Here is a 22,568-nt window from a genome sequence, read left to right as displayed (position 1 = left end):
GGCGGGTCTCGCGAGGGGCGGGATTTGAGGAGGCCTTCTAGCATTGGGCTGCTAGGCAGAGGCGGGGCCTAGTGCTGGGCTGCGTTGGGCGGGGCAGGGAGTTAGGGACCGCCCCTGAGTAACTGGACTCCCGCGGCCAAACCTCCGGAGGCCGGGGGCGGCAGGCTGGCCCGCAGCAGATCCCGGATCCGGAGTCTCCCGTGCAGGACCGGAATTAGGATCGGCTCTGACCCAAACCGGGTCTGTGAGGAACTCGCGAACTCGGATTAGGAAATCCCGGAACCCGGATCAACAAACCCAGAACCCGGAATTAAGATCGGAAAGTCCCGGATCGCGGAGCACAGAGCGCGGAGCGGACTCGACGCGGTGCCCGGAGTCCGGATTGCTACACCGCGGGACGGGACGGAGTGATGTCTGGCCGTGGCGCGGGCGGGTTCCCGCTGCCCCCACTGAGCCCTGGCGGCGGCGCCGTTGCCGCGGCCCTGGGAGCGCCGCCTCCCCCAGCGGGACCCGGCATGCTGCCGGGACCGGCGCTCAGGGGACCGGGGCCGACTGGAGGCGTGGGGGGCCCCGGGGCCGCCGCCTTCCGCCCCATGGGCCCCGCGGGCCCCGCGGCTCCGTATCAGGTGAGGCGGGCGAGCGGCGCCGCTAGGGCGCCCGGGGTAGGGGGTTCAGGGGGCTTCGAGTGAGGGCCCTGGGGAGCCTCCTGGGCAGAGGGCACGGGGCCCTGCAGGAGGAACTCACGGGAGACAGAGGGGGTGGCCAGGGGCCCTCGGGCTGCGGCTAGGTGGTGGTGGATGAGTTGGGGGAAGAGAGACTGCGATGGAGGGTTTGCAGCAGTTGGGAGGGTCTGGGGCTTCCTTGGCACAGAAATTCTGAGTAACTGGGAAATGGAGGAGTTGCGGGAGCTAGTGAATGGCAGGCGGGTGAGTTGAGACGTCTAGCGTACGTTCTAGGGTAGGCCGTCCTGGAAAGTGAAGACAAAGTTTTGGAAAAGGGCCCTCACTGAGAAGCCAGGGTTGCCCTGCATTGGCCTTGGTCCCACTCCAAGTCTACCCTGTTTTTTCTAGTTGGGAACTGGCAGAGTTCTAGCGTGTCTGAGATGGCTCCCAGCTGCTAATGAGGAGGAACGAGGCCAGGCTTCCCACGGACATAGGAGACTGAGGGCAGGGCAAGGGGATTCCAGCCTGTGCAGGAGCAGTCTCTACTCCCTGGTCAGGCCCAGGAGCCTTGGCTCGGGATGACTCTGGGTTAGACCAGAGATGGTGGCGGCCAGACCTGAGGAAGGCCCAGCCCAGTAACAGATCATTCTGGGCAACTCTTCTGGGCTTTCTGCCTAGTGTCATAGTGTCCAGGAGTTGATTATCTGGAGGAGCAGAGCAGCTCCACAGAGCCCTGCTTGTCTGGGGCTGCAGGAGCATGTTGCTTCAAAGGGTACTGTCCTGACCCCTTTGGGGTTTGGCTTAGAAGAGAGATTCTCATGTTGCATCTTCAAAGGCCATTGAGAGGCAGAGAGTTATGGTCAGTGTGTGAGGAACTCAACCTAACTCTGCCAGTGGGACTCATCAATCCCCCAGTCCATTTCAGGTTGCCCCAGAATGCTTGGGAATTGGAAATTGTGCCCATCCTTTTTTCTGCCCCCTCCCCACTTTTGTTTAGCATTCAGGTTCTGACAACTCCATATCCCAGCCCATGTGCCCCAGCATTTGGCATGAGCTTCTTGCTAATTTTGTAAGGTGTGCCCTGGAGCTTCCTCTGTTCTCTCCTCATGTCTCCAGGTAGAGGTCCCAGAAGTGGATCCTAGAAAGCCCTCACTTTCTAAGGAGATGCTTAGCTGGGGACAGTGATTTTCCCCCTTACCCATTCCCTCTCCTTCCTCAAAAGAAAACAAAAGGGTCTGGATATGGAGTCCCAAGGACTCCAGGTGGGGCTCATCTTCCCTGTCTTGCTCTCCCGCTTGGGGATTGATGGACCCTGGGTGTCACTGAGGGGTCCCTGCATCAGTCATTCCGTGCCTTGGGCCTGCTAGCTGAGACCTGGCCTGGGAGCCTCTGTGGGCCTTTGGCCCTGGAGGGACCTGAAACAGACATAAGCCTCCCCAGTTTCCTTGGCAGGCAACCCATGGGAAATGTGCCCTTGGGAAAGCCCCTAAGAGGATGGATTCCACAGTGTTTCCTGGGGATTGGCCTTGGGCCTGTGGCAAGGCCAAGCTGCCTGACTGGGTAGCCCTGGGCTACTAGGTGTGGGGAAGTAGGAGATGGCCCTGACCCTGGGCTTCCCATCCCAGCAGCCTCTCTTCTCCTCCTCTCTCTTCCTTCTCAATAGGAAGCAGGAGAACCCAACTAACTTAGGCTGAGTTTGAGGAGGATCCCGCTTGCCCTCTTTCCAAGTCCAGTTGTATTACTTCTAGGACAAGGGACTTGAGATCTGGGGAACAAAGGGGTTCCTGTCTGTTAGGGCTCATGAGGTGAGCTGGAAGAGTGGGGACTTGAGGGCCCAAATTGGGCAAATAGGGGAGTTTGTTTAAAGAAGGGCAGTGATGACCCACCTCCCTCAGACAGTGGTTCTAGCTGTGGATCACAGTCAATTGAAGAGCTTAAAAAAACAAAAAAATGAAAGAAACAAAGAACCACGGAGTGCTGGATTCACTCCAGAGAGTTCAAAATACTTTCTACTCATCAGGAGGGGTGGTGGTGGCATGTTTTCCTCCAGCTGAGGCCCTTAGGCCCAGCCACCAGGAGCATCAGGGCGGGGCACAGCATGCTCAACTAAGCTCTAGATGTCTCACCTGGAGGCCGTAGCATCAGGCTCAGGCTCCTGCTCTGCTGTCCTGGGCCATAGTGGTAGAGTCAAGCATAGAATATGGCCTAGTGCTGGGCCAAGGGAGAGCAGGTTGCTGCATGCTTTTGGGGACTGAGCCAGGTCTACCTAGCCCTGTTGCAGATGGCAAGTTAGGGAGGCTGAGAGTTCTGGGCTGTGGGGTTTTGTTTTTTTTTCAAACTCCTGAGTTGTTTTTTTGAAGAGGGAGGAGTTACCAGCACTTCAAAGCGCAGGTGTGGAGCTTGGCAAGGCTAAGCCAAGACTGGATGAACTGTAAGCAGCCTTCCCCAGTGGCCCTGAGTGAGCTGGGGGCTGTGAGCCCAGGAAGCCTGGAGCAGATGTCTGGGTGGGGCCTATTCCAGGCCCTGCCTGTGCTGCCTTGTCTTGGGACTCCCTGGTACCAGAGCACCTGCTGAGGAGGAGTGGGTGGTACTGCAGGTTTTGTGAATGCCCTACCTAGTGAGTAGCTTCATGGGGACCACAGAGCCCTAGCTCACATTCTGCAGGTCCCACTGCTTCAGTTCTTCCTCCCCTTTGTCTCAGACACTGGGAAAAACATGAGTCTGGGATGTCTGTGGCCTGGGCTTACAGCTGTGACCACACTGAGTTTTTTCCCTACGATCTCTGGCCGTGGCTCATTAAGGCAGAGAAACAGGCTCTGCTGCATCTCTTCCTGATGGGGAGAGAATTGTGGCAGGACTGCTGAGATCCCAGAGCCCCCACTCTTGAACTCTTCATTCTCCCAAACACTTTCCTCCCACCCTGCTCCTCCTTTCCCTTTCCCCACTTCTCTGAATCTTTTCTCCCCATCTCTGCATCTGATCAAGAATCTGACCCTCTGTGTTGGGAGCATGGATTTAGTGCTAGATGAAGAGGTGAGGGAAAAGTCTCTTCTCCATCATGCTGGGGTAGTGGGGAAAGTCCTTTGATTTGGTGTGAGTCTCCACCCAGCCTGGCTTGGTTGGCTGGTTATGCTGGTTGCATAATCTGGGCCCTGGGGCCAGCCCTGTGAAGCTGCCAGGGACAGTGTGTGCGAGGCAGAGCTGCCAAACAGGCCTTGCAGGCAGCAGCCATGGAGAAGGGGGATGGGGGGTGGAAGTTACTCCCAGATGGGCTCCATAGAAATGTTGGGGAGCTGGGCCTTGGGTGAGAAATCTTGCAGGCTTCTAAACAAGCTATTTCCATCACCTGGATGCCTGCTGCTGATCCTATGACTCTGATCCTTGCAGCCCAGGATAATCTTTTCCCCATTCTCCAGTTTGGGATTGCTAGGGCCCAGATGAACCCGAGCCAGTCCTGGTTGCCAGGTGGTGCCTGGACCACAGGCAGAGTCCAGGTGCCAGCTGCTCTTTCTCCCACAGGCCACCCGGGAGCCAGAGCTTCCCTTTTGGGGTCTTTGGTGTAGGGGTCGGGGTGGAGCAGTACAAAGGTGAGAGAAGGGTCCAGTCCTGGGTTGTGGGTAGGGACTATATGGTGACCAGATGGTCTGTCTGCCTGAGGCCACCCCCTCACCAGTTGGGACACATACAAGCTGTCATCCTTTTGCAGCTTCTCACCTGGAGTGCTGTTGCCTGTGGGCTTGCAGCCCACTGGACTGCCTTATCAACTGCGGCCACAGCACCAGGCTGGCAATGGTGTGGCTATTGGGGCTCTGCCCATCAACCTGCTTATACCATACCACACCCGTCTGCCTGGATATGACACTGCCCCCATGCTTCCTGGGCTGCGCTTCTCCCTCAAGATGGGGGAAGGAGAAGGAGGGGGGTGCTTAGTGGTGCTATCAGGGGGCCATAAGAGTGCCTCAAAGCTGGCTGGTCCCAGGGAGTTGGGGCATAGCATGCTGGGGCTGGAAGGCAGTGATGGGCCCCCGAGAAGCTCCCCAGGCCCTCCCCTCTCCAGGCAGGATTCTCCTCCTCCCTAGGTGCTGGCATTCCTCATTCGCTGGCATAGCTGCCAGGGCGGTTGCAGGGGGCGGGGCAGGTGTGGTTTACACTCTGAGCTCAGGCACCCGCTCCCCTTTGTTCCTGGCACTCCAGTGGAGCCCTGTGGTGTGCTGCCTAGGGCCAGGCCTGGCTGAGGAGAGGGATGGAGGGCATGGGCTATGGGCTCCAGAGGGCCCTGCCACTGACCTGTGCACCCCTGTTGTCTCATTTCCCCCAGCGGCCTGGCATGTCACCAGGGAGCCGGATGCCCATGGCTGGCTTGCAGGTGGGACCCCCTGCTGGCTCCCCATTTGGTGCAGCTGCTCCACTTCGACCTGGCATGCCACCCACCATGATGGATCCATTCCGGAAACGGCTGCTTGTGCCCCAGGCCCAGCCCCCAATGCCTGCCCAGCGCCGGGGGTAAGACCATCTTGTTTTTCCTATCCTGCCTAGCCCAGCTCTTGTGGTAGCAGAGGGTTTCCTTCTACCCTAAGAGCTTCAATGACTGAGGAAGACTCCTGGCTCTCCCTGGGGAGGGTCCTGGGGACTGGAGGAGTGGATGTGGGTGTGAGTGTCCTTTGGACCGTTGACCTCTTAAATGGGTTTCTGTCCTCATCAGGTTGAAGAGGAGGAAGATGGCAGATAAGGTTCTACCTCAGCGAGTGAGTGTGTTGGGACGGAGGCCTACGAGGCCTACCCAGTGGCTGGCTGGGGGTGGGTGTCCATCTTCCCCAATCCTGGGATGGGGAAGAAAGGGAGGAAAGACCCAGAGCAGCTGCAGAAGTAAACTGATGAATCTCTTCTCCCCACAGATCCGGGAGCTTGTCCCAGAGTCTCAGGCATACATGGATCTCTTGGCTTTTGAGCGGAAGCTGGACCAGACCATTGCTCGCAAGCGGATGGAGATCCAGGAGGCCATCAAAAAGCCTCTGACGGTATGTGCAGCCCTGACCACCCCCCAGGCTTTCCAAACTTCTCTGCCTCTCCCTGGCCTTATTTTCCAGGGGCCAAGTGAGGATCTGTGTTGAGCTAGAGCAGGGTGTTTCACATGCAGGATACAACCCTTTAGAGCGTGAACTCAGTTTAATGTGTTGGGGCTAGCATGTTAAATGAATATGACATAGTAGAAAATATAAAAATACTTCATAGTAGTAAAGTACTTACCATAGTAGTGAAGGTATTATTTCATGAGATTTTTGTTTCAGATATTTATATATATGTATGTAGTTCCTGGGTCATGATTTAAAATGTAAATCTCATGGATCATGGTCAAAAGTATGAAAGCCACTAGACTAGAGGTACATAAGGGTAGTTCCTTTCTCCTACCCTGTCCCTAGAGAAGCTCTTTTCTTTTCTCTTTTGTTTTCTTTTCTTAATAATCTAGAACAGTCCCTTGAGTGGTGAAGGCTTTCCAGGGGACTAGGATGTTTTGGGACCACGATGGGTGTTTGGGTTTCATTTTAAATGAGCCAACACCAAGGTCAACGGTTTGGATCCCTATACCCACCAGTCACCAATAAAATAAAATAAATTTAAAAATTAATAAATAAAATATGAGCCAGAGGCTTCTGATTTGCTTGATGGTACCCTGCATGTACCTCTGTCATACCACTGATCTGGTGATGCATCTGTTTCCACCATAAAATTTATCAGTTCCTTAAAGGCCACATCTGGGATTTACTACTCCCAATTCCCAGTGCCTAACTAGGTGCCTGGCCCATAGTGCTCAGTATTGATTGTTGAATAAGTTGCGAAGATTGGGTGGCATTGTATTCCAACATGTTGTCCACCTCTAGTTGATTGTCTCTCTCTCTTTAGCAAAAGCGAAAGCTTCGTATCTACATTTCCAATACATTCAGTCCCAGCAAGGCAGAAGGTGATAGTGCGGGAACTGCAGGGACCCCCGGGGGAACACCAGCAGGGGACAAGGTGGCTTCCTGGGAACTCCGAGTGGAGGGAAAACTGCTGGATGATGTGAGTTGGGGATAGAGGCATCTGGAGGGGAGGAGGGCCTTGTGGGTTTAAGTCTGGGGCCAGACACTTGGGCAGTCCTGGAGAAGTCCTGCCATAGGGATAGGGCCCTTGCTCATGGTCATGCTTGGCATAGCTCCAAGCCAGTTAGAGGTTGATTTGTGTGGTTGTTACAACTTGTTTGCAGATGGCAGTCAAATGTCTTGAGGGAGTCCCTCATTGGCTAGAAGTGGGGCTCAGAGAGAACCTTTTCCCTGCCTCCAATCTGCCACTGTGCCCAGAGCCTCACTGCTCCCTTCAGGGCCCAAGAATCCCCAGTACTCCAGGGTTGAAACTATGCTCCTCTTTTTTGTTAAGCATAGCTTTAGGTTTAGGAGCTCAGCAGCACCCCCATCTTACACCCCTTTCCATTCCCAGCCTAGCAAACAGAAGAGGAAGTTTTCTTCATTCTTCAAGAGCCTCGTCATTGAGCTGGACAAGGAACTGTATGGGCCTGACAACCACCTGGTGGAGGTAAGCATGGACCTGGGGCACAGGGAGAACAAGCTGCCTATGGACACTGAACACAGGCTAATGTGACAGTGGGGCAGAGAAATGGCCTTGATCCCTTGGATGGCCAGGTGTTCATGCCCCTCACTTCCCTGCCAGTGGCACCGGATGCCCACCACCCAGGAGACAGATGGCTTCCAGGTGAAACGGCCTGGTGACCTCAATGTCAAGTGCACTCTCCTGCTAATGCTGGATCATCAGGTGACAGATGCCCTGGGGTCATGTCTGGGGCCACAGGGACTCGTCTTATGGCAGGGGTGGGGTGGAAAAGCACATTCCTATAAACCCTTACCATGTGTCTGCCCTATTTTTCTGCTTTTTCACAAGAACCCCTCCTGATTCCCCTTTGTCCATCCCCAGCCTCCCCAGTATAAATTGGACCCCCGATTGGCGAGGCTGCTGGGAGTGCACACACAGACCAGGGCCGCCATCATGCAGGCCCTTTGGCTTTACATCAAACACAACCAACTGCAGGATGGGCATGAGCGCGAGTACATCAACTGCAACCGGTACTTCCGCCAGGTTAGCCCAATGCTGCCATCCTCCTCTGTTCTGCTGCCAGCCCCTGCCTGTCTGCTGCTCTAGAGCTCCCCCCTCCACTCCCCCAGGCTAGTTCTTGGTCACAATCTTCAGACTGCTGTCCTTACTGGCCCTGGAATGGTCCACTTCCACCATGCTCTTTTTTTTTTTTTTTTTTAAAGAGGACCGGTAAAGGGATCTTAACCCTTGACTTGGTGTTGTCAGCACCACGCTCTCCCAAGTGAGCTAACCAGCCATCCCTATATAGGGATCTGAACCCGTGGCCTTGGTGTTATCAGCACCACACTCTCCCAAGTGAGCCACGGGATGGCCTTCCCCCATGTCCTTGAAGGCATTACCAAGCCTTTGGTACTCTCTACAGATCTTCAGTTGTGGCCGACTCCGTTTCTCCGAGATTCCCATGAAGCTGGCTGGGTTGCTGCAGCATCCAGACCCCATTGTCATCAACCATGTCATCAGGTAAATGGAGGAGGGGGATAGGAGGCTTTTCTAAGAGCAGATTCACCTTGGCTTGATCTAAAGCCAAAGAGAGAAGCAGCAGGCTGGTTTCTTGTTCCCCGAGTGTGTGCACACCATGGGCCCCAGGTAGGCAGGATGAACATAGCTATGTGCTTCCCCTTCCCTTTCTGTGTGCTACCTGCAGTGTGGACCCTAATGACCAGAAGAAGACAGCCTGTTACGACATTGACGTGGAGGTGGACGACCCGCTGAAGGCCCAGATGAGCAATTTTCTGGCCTCTACCACCAATCAGCAGGAGATTGCCTCCCTGGATGTCAAGGTGGGCCCTCTGTCAGGCATTTCCATACATGTAACACCTTGGGAATGGGATCTCTGGCTTAGTCCTTGGGTTAGGCGTGGGAACAGACCTGCAGGAGTAGGGCCAATCTGACACGTATCCCCTTCCCCCAGATCCACGAGACCATTGAGTCCATCAACCAGCTGAAGACCCAGAGGGATTTCATGCTCAGCTTTAGCACTGACCCCCAGGACTTCATCCAGGAATGGCTCCGTTCTCAGCGCCGAGACCTCAAGGTGTAGTCCTCTTTCCTGAGGGGGATCCCATGTGAACCTCTGGGTGATTTTTTCCTCCTAAGCACTGTACTTCCAGTTCTAGAGGCAGATTAGCTCAGGGGTGGGAATCATGCAATGGCTTTCCTCCTGGCTCACTACAGATCATCACTGATGTGATTGGAAATCCTGAGGAGGAGAGGCGAGCTGCTTTCTACCACCAGCCCTGGGCCCAGGAAGCAGTGGGGAGGCACATATTTGCCAAGGTGAGGCTCTGCCCTGTTTCCCCTCCTTTGGTTGTGAATAGCAGAGGCCTGAGCTGCTGCTGTTTCTCTTCTCCAGGTACAGCAGCGAAGGCAGGAACTGGAGCAGGTGCTGGGAATTCGCCTGACCTAACTGCTCAGGGATCTTTTCCTTTCTTCCCAGCCCTGGAGCCTGGAAGGGGACCACAGACACTTAGGGAGTGAGGGGTCTCCTGTCACCCTCTACTCTCCAGCTTTAGTTTCATAAACATAGCGATAGGCTTCCTTGTTGCTTGGTCCCCAAAGCCTTATTACTTTTCGCATTGGCTTTAATTGGGTTCTCAACAGATGCCTCCTCTGCCCCCTGCAGGCAGACCCAAGTAGGACTGCTGGAGGCTATGCTTTGAAGTAACTGAGACATTCTGGAACCAAAGGCCCCTGGGTTTGCATGTTTACAGACTCTCCCCCTGGGGCGAGTGTCAGAGCTGGCTCTGAAGAGCTGGGCAAGGAAGAGGAGGCACAGCCCAGACTCTTCTTAGCCTTTCTAAACCAAAGTTCTTTGCCATTCCTACAAGCCCAGCCTTGCTGGTTTTTTCCTTTCCTTTGGGTATTTGCACTATTTGGGGAGCAGGTTTTTCTATGTGGGAGCCACTTTTTTTGTACAGGGGTAATTTGGGGTTTTCAGGGAGCCCTATCTGGTGCCTCCATACTCATTTTCTTTCCTCAATCTATGCAAGCGGCTCCAGCCGCCATCATCTCCTGAGATGCCAGAGGGCTGCCTGCCTGGGGAGAAGCCTCCTAGAGGGAGGGGACATTCCAGTTCTCTTGCAGGTGTGTGCAGGGTGAGGTGAACAGGGAGACTGGGAGGATTGTTGTTGCCCTTTGGAGGCTGGTAAGGAGGGTGGGCCTAGGACTGGCAAGTGCCACTTCTGGCAGGTTTGGAAATTTCCAAATAAATCCTTTTATTACTGGTGCCCAGACTTGGTCACTGAACAGTGTAGCTGCTCATTAACAGATTGGACTCCTATAGGGCTTGTCCCACTGAGCTTTATTTCAGGGATCCACACAAAGGACACTGTTCACTTCCATAGTTTCTTGATGGACATGTTTTTCTCACTGTCCTTCTGCATGACCTGGAGAGAGAGTGAGCTTAAGTTATGAACTGGGCACACACACACACTAGCCCACTTCTCCAGAGCCACCATCAGCAAAAGCGGAAAGATGGAGGAAAGTACCTTGGCTACCGCCATCTCAAAATCCTCCTGAGTGACATGGACTCGCCGTTCCCGCAACGCATACATGCCAGCTTCTGTGCACACACCCTGAGTGGAAAAAGGAAGCTGAAGCCCTGTGGCTGTGTCCCCTCAGCCCTGAGTGTGGCACTTGAACCCAGGGCTTCCTGCCTCTGCCCTGTTCTCCTAGGGTACTCCAGTTACCTTCACTTCGGCCCCTGATGCTCCTGGCATGAGCTCAGCAATTTTTCTCAGGTTGATCCCCCGGGTCAAGTTCATTTTCCGAGAATGGATCTTCAAAATGTCCAACCGGGCCTAAAGATAGGAGTGGAAAGGCCTGAGCCCCACACCCCAGCCCCATAACCAGAGCCACTCCAAGCACTGCCCATCACAAACCTCCTCATTGGGGGGTGGGAATTCAATTTTTCTGTCGATACGCCCCGGGCGAAGCAATGCCGAATCCAGGATGTCAATCCTATTAGTAGCCATGATAACCTGAGTGGAGAAAGGGGGTGGATGAGCTGAGCCCATCCTTAGCCTGCACATCAGCCACCGCCTTCCCCTGGCTCATCCCAAGCCAAGTACCACCTCACCTTAATATTCTTGGTGGCCTCAAAGCCGTCCAGCTGGTTGAGCAGCTCCAGCATTGTTCGCTGCACCTCACTGTCCCCCCCAGAACCCCCCTCCAGCCGTGAGGAGCCAATGGAGTCGATCTCGTCCATGAAGATGATAGATGGAGCGTGTTCTCGTGCCATGACAAACAGCTCCCTCACCATTCTTGCCCCTGTGCAGAGGCCAAGTTGGCATTAGGGAGCTAAAGAGCTCCCCACCCCCTCACCCTTCTGCTTGCTTGTCATATTCCTAGCCATAGTTACCTTCTCCAATGAATTTCTGTACCAACTCAGAACCAGAGACACGAATAAAGGTACAGTCTGTATGATGAGCTACAGCTCGGGCCAGCAGTGTCTTCCCAGTGCCCGGAGGGCCGTACAACAGCACTCCCTAGAGGGAAACAGCAGGACTGAGGGTAGAAATCCAGACCCCTCATTTCATTCAGTGGACATTCACTGAGTGCTGGCTTTGTTCTGAATCAAAAAAATGAATATCACGGTCCCTTCTGGAGTTTATATCCAAACCACCTCAGTGCCCTGGAAACATCTCTCCCATAGCCACCCTTCAGCAGAGGGGGCCAGTCCAAGCAGGCTGCAGTCTACCCCACCACTTCCCCAACCCCTGCTCTAGGCCTAGGGCAGAAGGAGTAAGGACAGCATGACCTTCCCAGAGAAGCCCTGCTCTTCACCTTGGGCTGTGCAATGCCCAGTGCTTCAAAGAGCTCAGGATGCTTAACAGGTAGCTCGATCACTTCTTTGATCTCCTTGATCTGCTTGTCCAGTCCACCAATCATCTCATAAGTTGAGTCTGGCACCTTCTCCACCATCATCAATGATACCAGGGGGTCCACTTTGTTGGGTAGGATCTTGTGCAGAGTGTAGCTATCATTTCTTAGAGCCACCCGACAATTGGGTGTCACCTGGGTGAAGGGGTGAGTTTTAGGAAGTGGTGCAGTAAGAGCTGACCCCACCCCCCACCTTACCTACTATACTCACATCATTGATGTCTATGTTCTTGTCCACATCTACGACAAACTTGCCCTCAGGATGTACCTAAAGAACCATGAGCTTATGACTTTCCCTAATAGCCACCATATTACCAACCCTACCCAGAAAGACCCCTGAGAGTCTTAGAATAAGATGACAGAATACTGTCTTACATATGACATGCAGTGGGAAACAGGCTGGTTCCTGGGATCATGCTTCTTTTACCTTGACCAATACTTTCTTCTTATCCATGGCCCGGACTACTTCCCCCACATAGGAGCCCTGTTCCTGCAACAGCTGTAGCTCTTCCCGCAATAGGCGAACTAAATGGCAAACAGACACAGTGGTCACCTAGCTTCTCCTTTGGTGTCCCCTTCCCTAGGTCTCAATTCAACATGCATAGACTAAACATCATTTTGAAGTTTTGAAGGGAAGGCCACAGAAAAAGAGAGGGTCCAAATTCATGTCTTTAAGGGTGTTCTGTGGAGCTCAGGAGACAGAAGTACACATAGAACAACTACACAATGACAGTGGGAAGCGTCACCTTGGACTAGGAGAAACCAATAAGCACTGTGGTGAAGACAGTGCCGGGAGATTAGGAACAGTCACACCTCAAACTGCTACATGCGGCTTCCCATCTTCCCCTCCTCACCTTTTGCATTTAGCTCATTCCTCTGTGCCTGCAGCCTCCGGAGGTTTTGGCTCTTATCGTTCACAATCAGCTGTGGAGAACAAGAGACAAATTGTTACCCAAGGGCAGAAGACATCTTGGCCAAAATGTTCACAGGAGGGTAGAAGCTGAGGGAGGGACACAGGGCACATACATCTTGTTTCAGATTCTCCAGTATGATCCTAGTGACCCTGTCCTGTCCTCCCAGAGTCTTCCTGGAGCCTAGGGCAGCCATCAAAAAAGGATGCTTATCTAATACTGGTCCAAGAATAACAGACTCTAAAGGAGAAAAGTTAACAGCTGGCTTATGTAGTGAACTTGTAAAGAGGCAACATGGTACCTTATTTTTCAAGCATCCCTAATCCAAAAATGTGAAATATGAAATGCTCAAAAAACCAAAACTTTTGAGTGCCAACACGATGATGCAAGTGGAAAATTCTACACCTGACACGTTATTTTTTCCACTGTATCAATGATATGTCATATTCTTTACTATTAAGTACTTACGTGTGAATAACTGTAAGAAAATGATTGCTTATCCAGTACCATACAAATTAAGTCAGTGATGATGGTGATCCCAACCACAGATTGTCCACATGGACAGCTGAGATAGTGCCACCTTTACTTTATGATGGTTAGATATACACAAACTTTGTTCCATGCACAGAATTACTAAAAATATTATATAAGATTACCTTCAGGTTATGTGTATAAGCTTTACGTAAAACATTAATGAATTTCATTTTTAGACTTGGGTCTTCTCCCCAAGATACCTCATTATGTATATGCAAATATTCCAAAATCCTTAATCTAAAATACTGGTCCCAATCAGATGTATATTATTGTCACTTAAACAGAAATCATTTTTTTCATGTCATTAAATATTCCTTTGCAATATCAAAAAAAAAAAAAAAAAAAAATACTGGTCCCAAGCTTTTTGGATAAGGGATACTCAAACTGCATAGTGGAAAGATCTTTACGTCAGAAGTCTGAGTTCTAGCCCAGCTGCTGTCAATTAAAAGTGAGGCAATGCTAGGGCAAACCATTTAGAAGATTTAGATCCGCTACCAAGCTGCACATGGGTATAGCATTAGCTACCCTACTTCCTTTCTGGACTATTGATATGAACAAATGAAATCACATGTTAAAGCATTCAAAAATGGTAAACCAAATATAACGCCTGAAAATCACCTGAAGTTCAGAAAGTTTCCCTGTGTTCTCCCCATCTCAATTCCATTAATTACTTTTCTTTTTTCTCTGGTCTCCTATTTCTATGATTTAGCTCTTTAGGCACTAGGTTACTGGATTCCTTTCATTTAATTTCCATTGAATCAGTAATGTCTAGATGCTGTCCTTTCTCACACTCATTTCATCCTGCCCCAACCCCTTTCTGATAAATCTCATCTCCTGAGCCTATGTTTTCCCTTTTTAAGAAACTCTTCATTCAGGCTTCTTCCAAAAGGGATGATCTTTGGCTAAAGGTACCTTTTCTGTAAAAATCTGACTCTTGAAGATGTGTAACAAACTGCGACTGCTATTACCCTCAAAGGGGTGGAACAGAAACTGTTAACTTCATATACTTTTTATTGCTTGTTACTTCTTATACCTACACTTTTCTAAAATCTAAAAAGAAACAAAAAGAAAAAAAAAAAAGAAAAGAAAAGAATAAGCTTCTTCCACTGCACTCCCAGTGGAATTATACGGATTTTAGAAATCTGCTTCTATCAATCTTCATCCCCCTCCTTTCTCCCTCCACACTCCGTCCTCACCTGGAGTTCTTCGATCTTGGACAGGTAATACTGGCGGAGTCCGCTGCCTGCCTTCCCCTCTTCCAGCTCCATCTGAAGACACAGTGTAATTATTAAACACCGGGATGAACATCCAAGTAGTAGGTAAAGCCACTTCCAGAGCACGTCACCATAAGGCTTAATACCAGGCAGCTTTGTGCAGTAAAAAGAGCTCGGGTTTTGGAAACTTAAGATCTACTTTCTAATCCTTCACTCCCTCCCTTCGAACCCTCCATTTTCCCATGATTAAAATAAAATAATGACTATGCGCCCACCTCACGAGACTTTTAGGGAGATCAAGAGACGATAAACATGGGAGCGCTGCGCACTGTGTCAAGCGCTACCTATGCAAGCCCGAGGTGTTACCGCTACAGACGGAGCCAGAAGGAAGCCCTGTCTCGTGCGAGTCGCCGACGGGCCCGGGACCGCTCCCGCACCCGTTCCCATCGCTCCCCTCACTCACGCCGCTACCGTGTCTTCCTCTCTGACCCTGCCCTGGCTCCCCAGGAACGGTGCTGACACAGCAGATCCGGTTCCAGGCACGGCCCAGTCTCAACTGGTCCACCTATCCCGGACCTATGCGACCCTCCTGCCCCGGCCCGCTCCCCTCGGATCCCGCCCGCTCCGCATCCAGCCCCAGTCCCCGCCCGGCAGCCGCCGCCGCCGCCATACCTGCTCAGGTCCGTCAAGCGCCATCTTCCCTCTTCAGCCGAGACCGCCGGCATCGAGCTGCCGTAGCGCGCAGGCGCGGAAGCGGGGCTTGGGAACTGACGACCAGGGCCGAGAAGAGATCCGGGTCAATGGGCGGAGTGTGCTGCGAGACGACAGTAAAGAACGGAAGCCATGATGGGAGAGGCTACTCGAATTCAGGAGCTTTGGAAGTTGACAGACAGGGAGTAGGACTCCTGAATGTTGCTCCCTAGAAACTCGGATTTTATTTCTGTAGCCTGTCTTCCTGGTCCCAGCTTTCAACTGATAAGTCCTGGGAACAGAGGATAGAGAGAATTTACGGCCACGCTCAAAATGTCGGAAAACTTGGAACCAGGGACGCAGGGGGCTCAACCGGAAGCGGAAGTACACTTGCTACCTACACGTGCAGGTCCAAGTGTGGTGAAAACGGCGCTGGTTCGAGGTGAGTGTGTGGAGCAAAGCGCCAAGTGTGATTGCCGCGCGAAGTGGGAAACGGAAAGCAGAATCTAGTGCCCCGGCAAGAGACGTTCCCAGCTTCTACTTTCTCCCCAGATTGAGTGACACTCCCTTATTCCACCATGGGCAAGAAGGGCAAAGTCGGCAAGAGCCGGCGGGACAAGTTCTATCACTTGGCGAAGGAGACCGGTGAGTCGGGGTTCGCGCAATCTGCAGGGGAGCGAACGATCATAGCTCGGTTAGTCTTCTTTTTCCGAATGCTGGGTTCCATATCCGCGCAAGGGCTGGTGGGTTGTGAGGCCGGAGAAATCCTGCTGGTAAAGCGCTTCACGGACGACTGTGTTTTGTCGCCGCCTCCAGGTTACCGTTCCCGCTCTGCTTTCAAGCTGATCCAGCTCAATCGCCGCTTTCAGTTCCTGCAGAAAGCCCGAGCCTTGCTGGACCTGTGTGCTGCGCCAGGGGGATGGTGTGTAACACAGGAGCGGCAGGGGTTGCTCCTGGTGGCAGTTTTCTGGGTCTAGCCTTGAATAGCTTAAAATTGCGTTGCGGGGGAGAGCAGGATTAGGATCACCACCCCAGCCATAGTAATCCTAGCGACAGATTTCTCTACACCCCAGAGCATACAAAGTTCTCTTCTAAAGTTCGGGAGCCGTTTTCCTTCCTTGATTGCAGAGAAAAGGCTTGTAATGTGTACATATGACATGCTGTGGCCACTGCACTTGGCAGGGGCTCTTAACAGCAAGGGTGGAAGATCACATTGCCAAGGGAGGGAAAGGGAGAGTCCTAAGACTTTAATGTCTGTTCCTTTTATAGGCTGCAGGTGGCTGCCAAGTTTATGCCTGTATCCAGTCTTATTGTGGGTGAGTGACAGGCAATTTCTCCTGGGTGTTTTATGGGTTAGGCATATGAGGTACTAACTTGGTCTTATATTTCCCTCTTCCTTACTTGAGGCAACTCTATTTTTCTTATTTTATATTTAATTTTTTTTTATTATTATTGGTTATGAATATTCTTGGGGTGAGGCAACTCTTTAGAATACTCTGACCTGATCTCTTCCAGGAGTGGACCTGGTTCCAATCAAGCCTCTCCCTAATGTGGTGACTCTCCAGGAGGACATCACAACAGAACGCTGTAGGCAGGTAATAGGAATCTCTGTCATCCTCTCCCCTTAATATGCAAACATCCACATCCCCCAAATCCCCTAAAGCAAGTTTTTTTAATTGAGAAAGTGCCTGCATGACAAGGCCCATGATAATCCTAGTGTCCACTCCAGCCTCTATTTAGAGTCAGGAGTGAAGAAGGTGTTTGGAATTGGGGGAGGAACATAGATCTTCAGTGAAGTCCTTGCTAGTGGACTCACTATTAGACTGTAAGCTTCATGAAGACAGAGATGTATTATTTTTGTTTACTGTTGTATCCCCTAAGCCTGGTACAGGATTTGGCCTATGGTGGGCTCTCAGCAATTGATTGCATAGACAAATAGCTGAGTCATTGTCTCCATTCTTAACTATTTCTGTATTTTTGTTGCCATAATTCTTTTCTTTCTCCGTAGGCCCTGAGGAAGGAGCTGAAGACCTGGAAAGTTGATGTTGTGCTCAATGATGGGGCCCCCAACGTTGGGGCTAGCTGGGTCCATGATGCTTACTCACAAGGTACAGGAAGTGTTGGCGCTTGGGGATGGGAGTGCGAGTGAAGGTGGGCATGCCCTCTCAGGCTGCAGAGGTCCTCAAATGACAATCTCTGTCCCACAGCCCATTTGACACTGATGGCTCTGCGTCTGGCTTGTGATTTTTTGGGTCGTGGTGGCTGGTTCATCACAAAGGTTTTCCGTTCCCGTGACTATCAGCCCCTGCTATGGATCTTCCAGCAGCTCTTCCGCCGTGTCCAGGCCACCAAGCCTCAAGCCTCTCGCCATGAATCTGCAGAGATCTTTGTGGTCTGCCAGGGTGGGCATCACTTCTTTCTCTTGACACAGCCTCCCAAGTATAAAAGCACACCTTTTTAATATATTCTGTCATCTTAGGGTTCCTGGCTCCTGACAAGGTTGACAGTAAATTCTTTGACCCCAAATTTGCCTTCAAGGAAGTTGAAGTTCAGGCTAAGACTGTTACTGAGTTGGTGACTAAGAAGAAGCCAAAGGTGTGTTTAGGGAATGGGCCATTTTCAGGTCCTGGAACTCAGGGAGGTTAGGCCTGGTGGGTCCTGCAGATAGTCCAGAAGGACTTGCCCAACCTTCCTTCCTACCTTCCTAAGGCTGAAGGTTATGCTGAGGGCGACCTCACTCTCTATCACCGTACCTCAGTCACAGACTTCCTCCGAGCTGCCAACCCTGTTGACTTCCTCTCCAAGGCCAGCGAGGTGAGTCCCCAGACTTGAGAGATATAAGGGAGCCCCAGAAACATGGCCTGAGAATGTCCCCTGACTCCTTTCCTCCTCCCAAACAGATCTCACTAGATGATGAAGAGTTGGCACAGCATCCAGCTACCACTGAGGACATACGGGCATGCTGTCAGGACATCAAAGTGCTGGGGCGCAAGGAACTCAGGTATGTTGTAGGGTAGATATAGGGACCAGGAGCCCTGAAGGGAGGGAAAGGCCTTTGAAGACCATGATGTTGGATCTCTAGGAACAGGGTTCTGCTGTACTAGAAGTTTGGGGTGGGGGTCTGAACCTTAGGGGTAAGGGACAAAGAAGGGGATAATATCAGTAACAGTATTTCTGGGGCAGGTCCCTACTGAACTGGAGAACAAAGCTTCGGCGGTATGTAGCCAAGAAGCTGAAAGAGCAAGCAAAGGCATTGGACATCAGGTGAGAAGGGAACTAAACCAGGGTAGGTGTTGACTGGGTGTTGGGAAGAAGCATGAGGGAAAATAGCTAACCTCCTTGGACTGTTTTGTCAGCCTCAGCTCGGGAGAGGAGGAAGAAGGTGATGATGAGGAGTCAACAGCTAGGACCACAAGGCAGCCCTCTGAGGAGGAGGAGGAGGAGGAGGAGCAACTGAACCAGACTCTGGCAGAGATGAAGGCCGAGGAAGTGGCAGAATTGAAGAGGTGAGGGGAACTAGGGAGGAACTTGGGAACCCCAACACAGAATTCTTAGTGTGTGAAGATGGGAGATGAGAATGAAAGGCGTGGATAGGGAATCTTCAGAATTGTGCACGTTTAATACCTCAACCCCTCCCCTCAGGAAGAAAAAGAAGCTGCTGCGTGAGCAGAGAAAGCAGCGGGAACGTGTGGAGCTGAAGATGGATCTGCCTGGGGTTTCCATTGCAGATGAAGGGGAGACTGGCATGTTCTCCCTGCGCACCATCCGGGGTCACCAGGTGAGGTGGAGCTGGGGGCACAGATTGAGGAGACAGAGGGATCTATTTGGGTGTTTGGAGGTGGGGTTGGATGTTGGATGTCTTTTCAAGTGTGCTGAATGATGGCCTATAGTTGCTGTCTTTACCCATAAAATGATTTAAGGGGGACAGGAGGAAAAAATAAGAGTCTGTGACTCAAAGGCCAAAAAGAAACTTATACCTAAAATAATGAAACTAGGAAGATTTATGAGCATGGTAAAGACTTATCCTTGTAAAACTAGAATATTAGGACCAAGAGTTTAGGTTATAGTAGGTGCAGCCAGGGTACCTGGGTTATAATCATGGGTGAATATGTCTCTCTCAGAGAAGGGCAACGTTCTTTGGTTCCCTGAGACCACGTTAGCTCTTCGCATTAGCTATTGGATGATGCTTCTGCCAAAAACTGGAGAACAGGCTTTTCCCAATAAAAGCAGTGTTGCAAGCCAAGTGAGCTTTTGTGCCTCTCCTGTAGGAATGTCAACTGGGTCATCTTTGGTGTATGGAAGAGGCAGTAGAGCATAGCAGCCCTAGAGCAGATGCAGGCTCCGGTGTCAGTCCCAATGCCGCCGCTTGGAGCTGTGTGACTGAGTTGACTACCACTTACCCTCTCAGCTTTCTCATCTGTACAAACAGTAATAGCTAACTCCTAGAGTTTTTGTGAGGAATAAAAAAAAGATGGTGAGGTATAGTCCTTAGTATGTCATAAACATGAGATCAAGAGATAGTAGGTATGTATGCCGTGAGGAAAGTAGATTGTGAGGTTCTGACAACTGTTCAAGTGAAACAGTTGTTAGAGGTATGTTGTCAGGGCTCCTTTATTCAGTGGAAACAACATGTGTAGATGGTATTATTCTCAGGTGATTGAGGTGCCTTCTGAGAGTAATTTTTAAAGGGAAACCGATGTTTTATAACATTTGAAGATGTGGTGCTGTATGGGCTGTGGGTTAGTTTGCCATAAAACCTACTTGTCCTACCACTGAAGATAAGACCGATGAGTGGGATAGATTAGGGACCTGGCCTAGAATGGGATGTTTAAAAAGGCCAGTCACTTCCCTGAGTCTACGTTTCTCTGTCTTTAAAAGGAGGTAATGTACTTGCCACAGTTTACTTCCAAATGTTGCTGAGTTAACTAGGGTAACAGACACAGGGAAAGGAAAGCAATGTGTTCTTTTTAAATGCCTGACCTGGTTTCTGTTAAACTTCAGTTGTTAGAAGAAATAACACAAGGGGATATGACTGCTGCAGACACATTTCTGTCCGATCTGCCAAGGGATGACATCTATGTGTCAGATGCTGAGGACGATGACGATGCATCTCTGGATAGTGACCTGGATCCAGAAGAGCTAGCAGGAGTTGGGGGACATCAGAGTCTAAAGGATCAAAAGTGGTGAGGGGTGTGTGCAGGAGGGAGTGCCGCCACTCAGCTCAAGTCCAGAAGCAGTTGGTGCAGGTACTGCCAGAGAGGGAGTAGGGGGAGCAAGGCCTCTGGTCACTGAGCCTCTCCCCACTTCCCTTTGTGACTACAGTGTGCGATTTGCTGAAGTAGGTGATGATAAAGAGGAGGAGGAGGAGGAAGAAAATCCACTGCTGGTAGCATTGGAGGAAAAGGCAGTACGGCAGGAAGAACAAGCCAACCTGTGGTTCTCAAAGGTAAGAAGGCTGGAGGCAAGACTGATAGGAAATTGGTGTTCCCTGGGGAAAAGGTGACTGAAGAGTCCCTCACTGCAGGATGGCTTCAGCGGGATGAAGGATGATGCGGACGAGGCCCTGGAGATCAGTCAGGCCCAGCTAGTGTACGAGAGCCGTCGGAAAGGGCAGGGACAACAACAGCAGCCACCCCCGCCACCTTCTGGTTTAAAGACTGAGAGAAAGTCTCCCCAGTGCCAGGATGAGGTCCCTAAGGGGACACAGGCTTATAAAGGGACAGAGGCTGCCACTGGCCTTGGAGGAGAAGAAAGAGATGGCAGCTCAGACAGTGACAGCAGCAGCAGTGAGGATGAAGAGAGGTGAGTGTGGTTACAGCTGATGGGACAAGGGATGAAGAGGAAGTAGTGGTTTGAACCATTTCCTAGGTTGGAGTTCTCAATCTTGGGTGCAGATAGGGACTTTTAAAAGTACTGATGATTCTGATTTAACTGCAGTACAGCCTGAGTGGCAGGATTTCTGCAAAGTTCCCTAAGTGGTTTTAATAGGAAGCAGGGCTGTGGTGAGTGGTATGGAAATGGGGATGTTCACTCAGTCCTCCCCTCTTCCACAGTTGGGAAGCACCCCATGGTAAGAAGCAAAGACACAGGCCTAAGTCAGATGATGATGGCTTTGAGGTAGTGCCTATCAAGGACCCAGGTGAGAGCTCTGAATGCAGAGGAATGAGGGGAGATCAGTGCAAGTTTTAGTGTTGGGACTCAAGCTTTGACTTTACTCCTTCCCTCTCTAGCAAAACATCGGATACTGGACCCAGAAGGCCTCGCTCTGGGTGCTATTATTGCCTCTTCCAAAAAGGCCAAGAGAGACCTCATAGATAACTCCTTCAACCGGTAAGGGGGTCAGAAAATGAGTGGGTGATTTCTTTGGAAAGTCTGGGGTGGTTGGTTATTGGGCTGGTATCCTCTTCACCTAGGTATACATTTAATGAGGATGAGGGGGAGCTTCCAGAGTGGTTTGTACAGGAGGAAAAGCAGCACCGGACACGGCAACTGCCTATTGACAAGAAGGAGGTAGAGCGTTACCGGAAACGCTGGCGGGAAATCAATGCACGCCCCATCAAGAAAGTGGCTGAGGCCAAGGCCAGAAAGAAACGCAGGGTAAGTGGTGGGGGTCTGCCTAAGACTAACGGTGGGCATGGCAGGGATGGGGAAGAGGTTACCTGACTGAGGTCCCCTCCCAGATGTTGAAGAAGCTGGAGCAGACCAAGAAGAAGGCAGAAGCTGTGGTGAACACAGTGGACATCTCAGAACGAGAGAAAGTGGCACAGCTGCGAAGGTAATTGGGGAAGGACACCCACAAAGGTACAGCAGGATTAAGAAGAGCAGCAAAAAGCAAGCCTCTAACCCATTTTCTTCCCTTTATAGTCTCTATAAGAAAGCTGGGCTTGGCAAGGAGAAACGCCAAATAACCTACGTTGTGGCCAAAAAAGGTGTGGGCCGCAAAGTGCGCAGGCCTGCTGGAGTCAGAGGTCATTTCAAGGTGGTGGACTCAAGGATGAAAAAGGACCAAAGAGCACAGCAACGTAAGGAGCAGAAGAGAAAACACAAGCGGAAGTGAGCAGAACTACCCGGCCTCTGAGGAGACAGTGTAAGGACTAGGAGGCATGACTCACTCTGGCCACCTGGGTACCAGCCCTGCCCTCGCTCCCATTACAGTTGTCTGAAAAGACAGTGAGGTGGCGTACCTAGAACTCCCACAGCAGCCCTAAGCAGTCAGGAGGATGTCGTCCTGCCTGAGGATGGTCTCCCATGAAAGCACTGCTGTGTTGCTAGTGCTGCGACAGACCCCATGACCTTTCCATGAAAAATGTGGGGTACTGGATGAAACAGTCAAACTTTTTTAAATCACAGGGGAAGTTTAATGTTGGTGGTATTCACTGTAGTCTGTTCCTGAACGTGTGGGCCTCTCAGGTCTTCCCCCATCTTATTCCATTATTAGCTGAATAAAACCAGGATGATTGAAGAAATGTCTTTTATGACAGTTTAATAAGCATTTCCCTACACATAAGCATTCACACTATGTTCTACACTGCTCT

At 51.3% G+C, this 22,568-nt stretch overlaps 3 protein-coding genes across 3 annotated transcripts; 2 read left to right on the top strand and 1 right to left on the bottom strand.

Annotated features, from left to right (window-relative positions):
* Positions 1-150: 150 nt before the first annotated feature.
* On the top strand, positions 151-10,072 carry SMARCD2 (SWI/SNF related, matrix associated, actin dependent regulator of chromatin, subfamily d, member 2). The gene is made up of 13 exons (XM_063081417.1): positions 151-626; positions 4,981-5,165; positions 5,365-5,407; positions 5,558-5,680; positions 6,564-6,719; positions 7,134-7,229; positions 7,365-7,466; positions 7,626-7,787; positions 8,167-8,264; positions 8,449-8,584; positions 8,716-8,838; positions 8,979-9,080; positions 9,157-10,072. Exons 1-13 carry the CDS (start codon positions 411-413, stop codon positions 9,208-9,210), a joined length of 1,596 nt encoding a protein of 531 aa, XP_062937487.1. The 5' UTR covers positions 151-410; the 3' UTR covers positions 9,211-10,072.
* An 11-nt stretch (positions 10,073-10,083) lies between these two features.
* On the bottom strand, positions 10,084-15,104 carry PSMC5 (proteasome 26S subunit, ATPase 5). The gene is made up of 12 exons (XM_063081418.1): positions 15,016-15,104; positions 14,326-14,397; positions 12,539-12,608; positions 12,112-12,209; positions 11,896-11,952; positions 11,589-11,819; positions 11,164-11,290; positions 10,882-11,072; positions 10,685-10,783; positions 10,493-10,603; positions 10,292-10,378; positions 10,084-10,189 (listed from the first exon to the last, which is right to left on the bottom strand). Exons 1-12 carry the CDS (start codon positions 15,037-15,039, stop codon positions 10,136-10,138), a joined length of 1,221 nt encoding a protein of 406 aa, XP_062937488.1. The 5' UTR covers positions 15,040-15,104; the 3' UTR covers positions 10,084-10,135.
* Positions 15,105-15,416: 312 nt separating this feature from the next.
* On the top strand, positions 15,417-22,499 carry FTSJ3 (FtsJ RNA 2'-O-methyltransferase 3). The gene is made up of 21 exons (XM_063080346.1): positions 15,417-15,475; positions 15,586-15,678; positions 15,850-15,955; positions 16,303-16,349; positions 16,549-16,628; positions 17,042-17,141; positions 17,241-17,435; positions 17,513-17,628; positions 17,743-17,847; positions 17,934-18,034; positions 18,217-18,297; positions 18,390-18,539; positions 18,676-18,811; positions 20,035-20,216; positions 20,356-20,479; positions 20,558-20,835; positions 21,087-21,172; positions 21,264-21,363; positions 21,447-21,630; positions 21,714-21,808; positions 21,898-22,499. Exons 2-21 carry the CDS (start codon positions 15,612-15,614, stop codon positions 22,088-22,090), a joined length of 2,526 nt encoding a protein of 841 aa, XP_062936416.1. The 5' UTR covers positions 15,417-15,475; positions 15,586-15,611; the 3' UTR covers positions 22,091-22,499.
* Positions 22,500-22,568: the final 69 nt, after the last annotated feature.

The sequence above is a fragment of the Cynocephalus volans genome, chromosome 16 (genome assembly GCF_027409185.1).
Source record: "Cynocephalus volans isolate mCynVol1 chromosome 16, mCynVol1.pri, whole genome shotgun sequence".
NCBI classification, from domain to species: domain Eukaryota; kingdom Metazoa; phylum Chordata; class Mammalia; order Dermoptera; family Cynocephalidae; genus Cynocephalus; species Cynocephalus volans.
The sequence above is the reverse complement of the archived record's forward strand: the minus strand, read 5'-3'. Positions and strand labels throughout refer to the sequence as shown.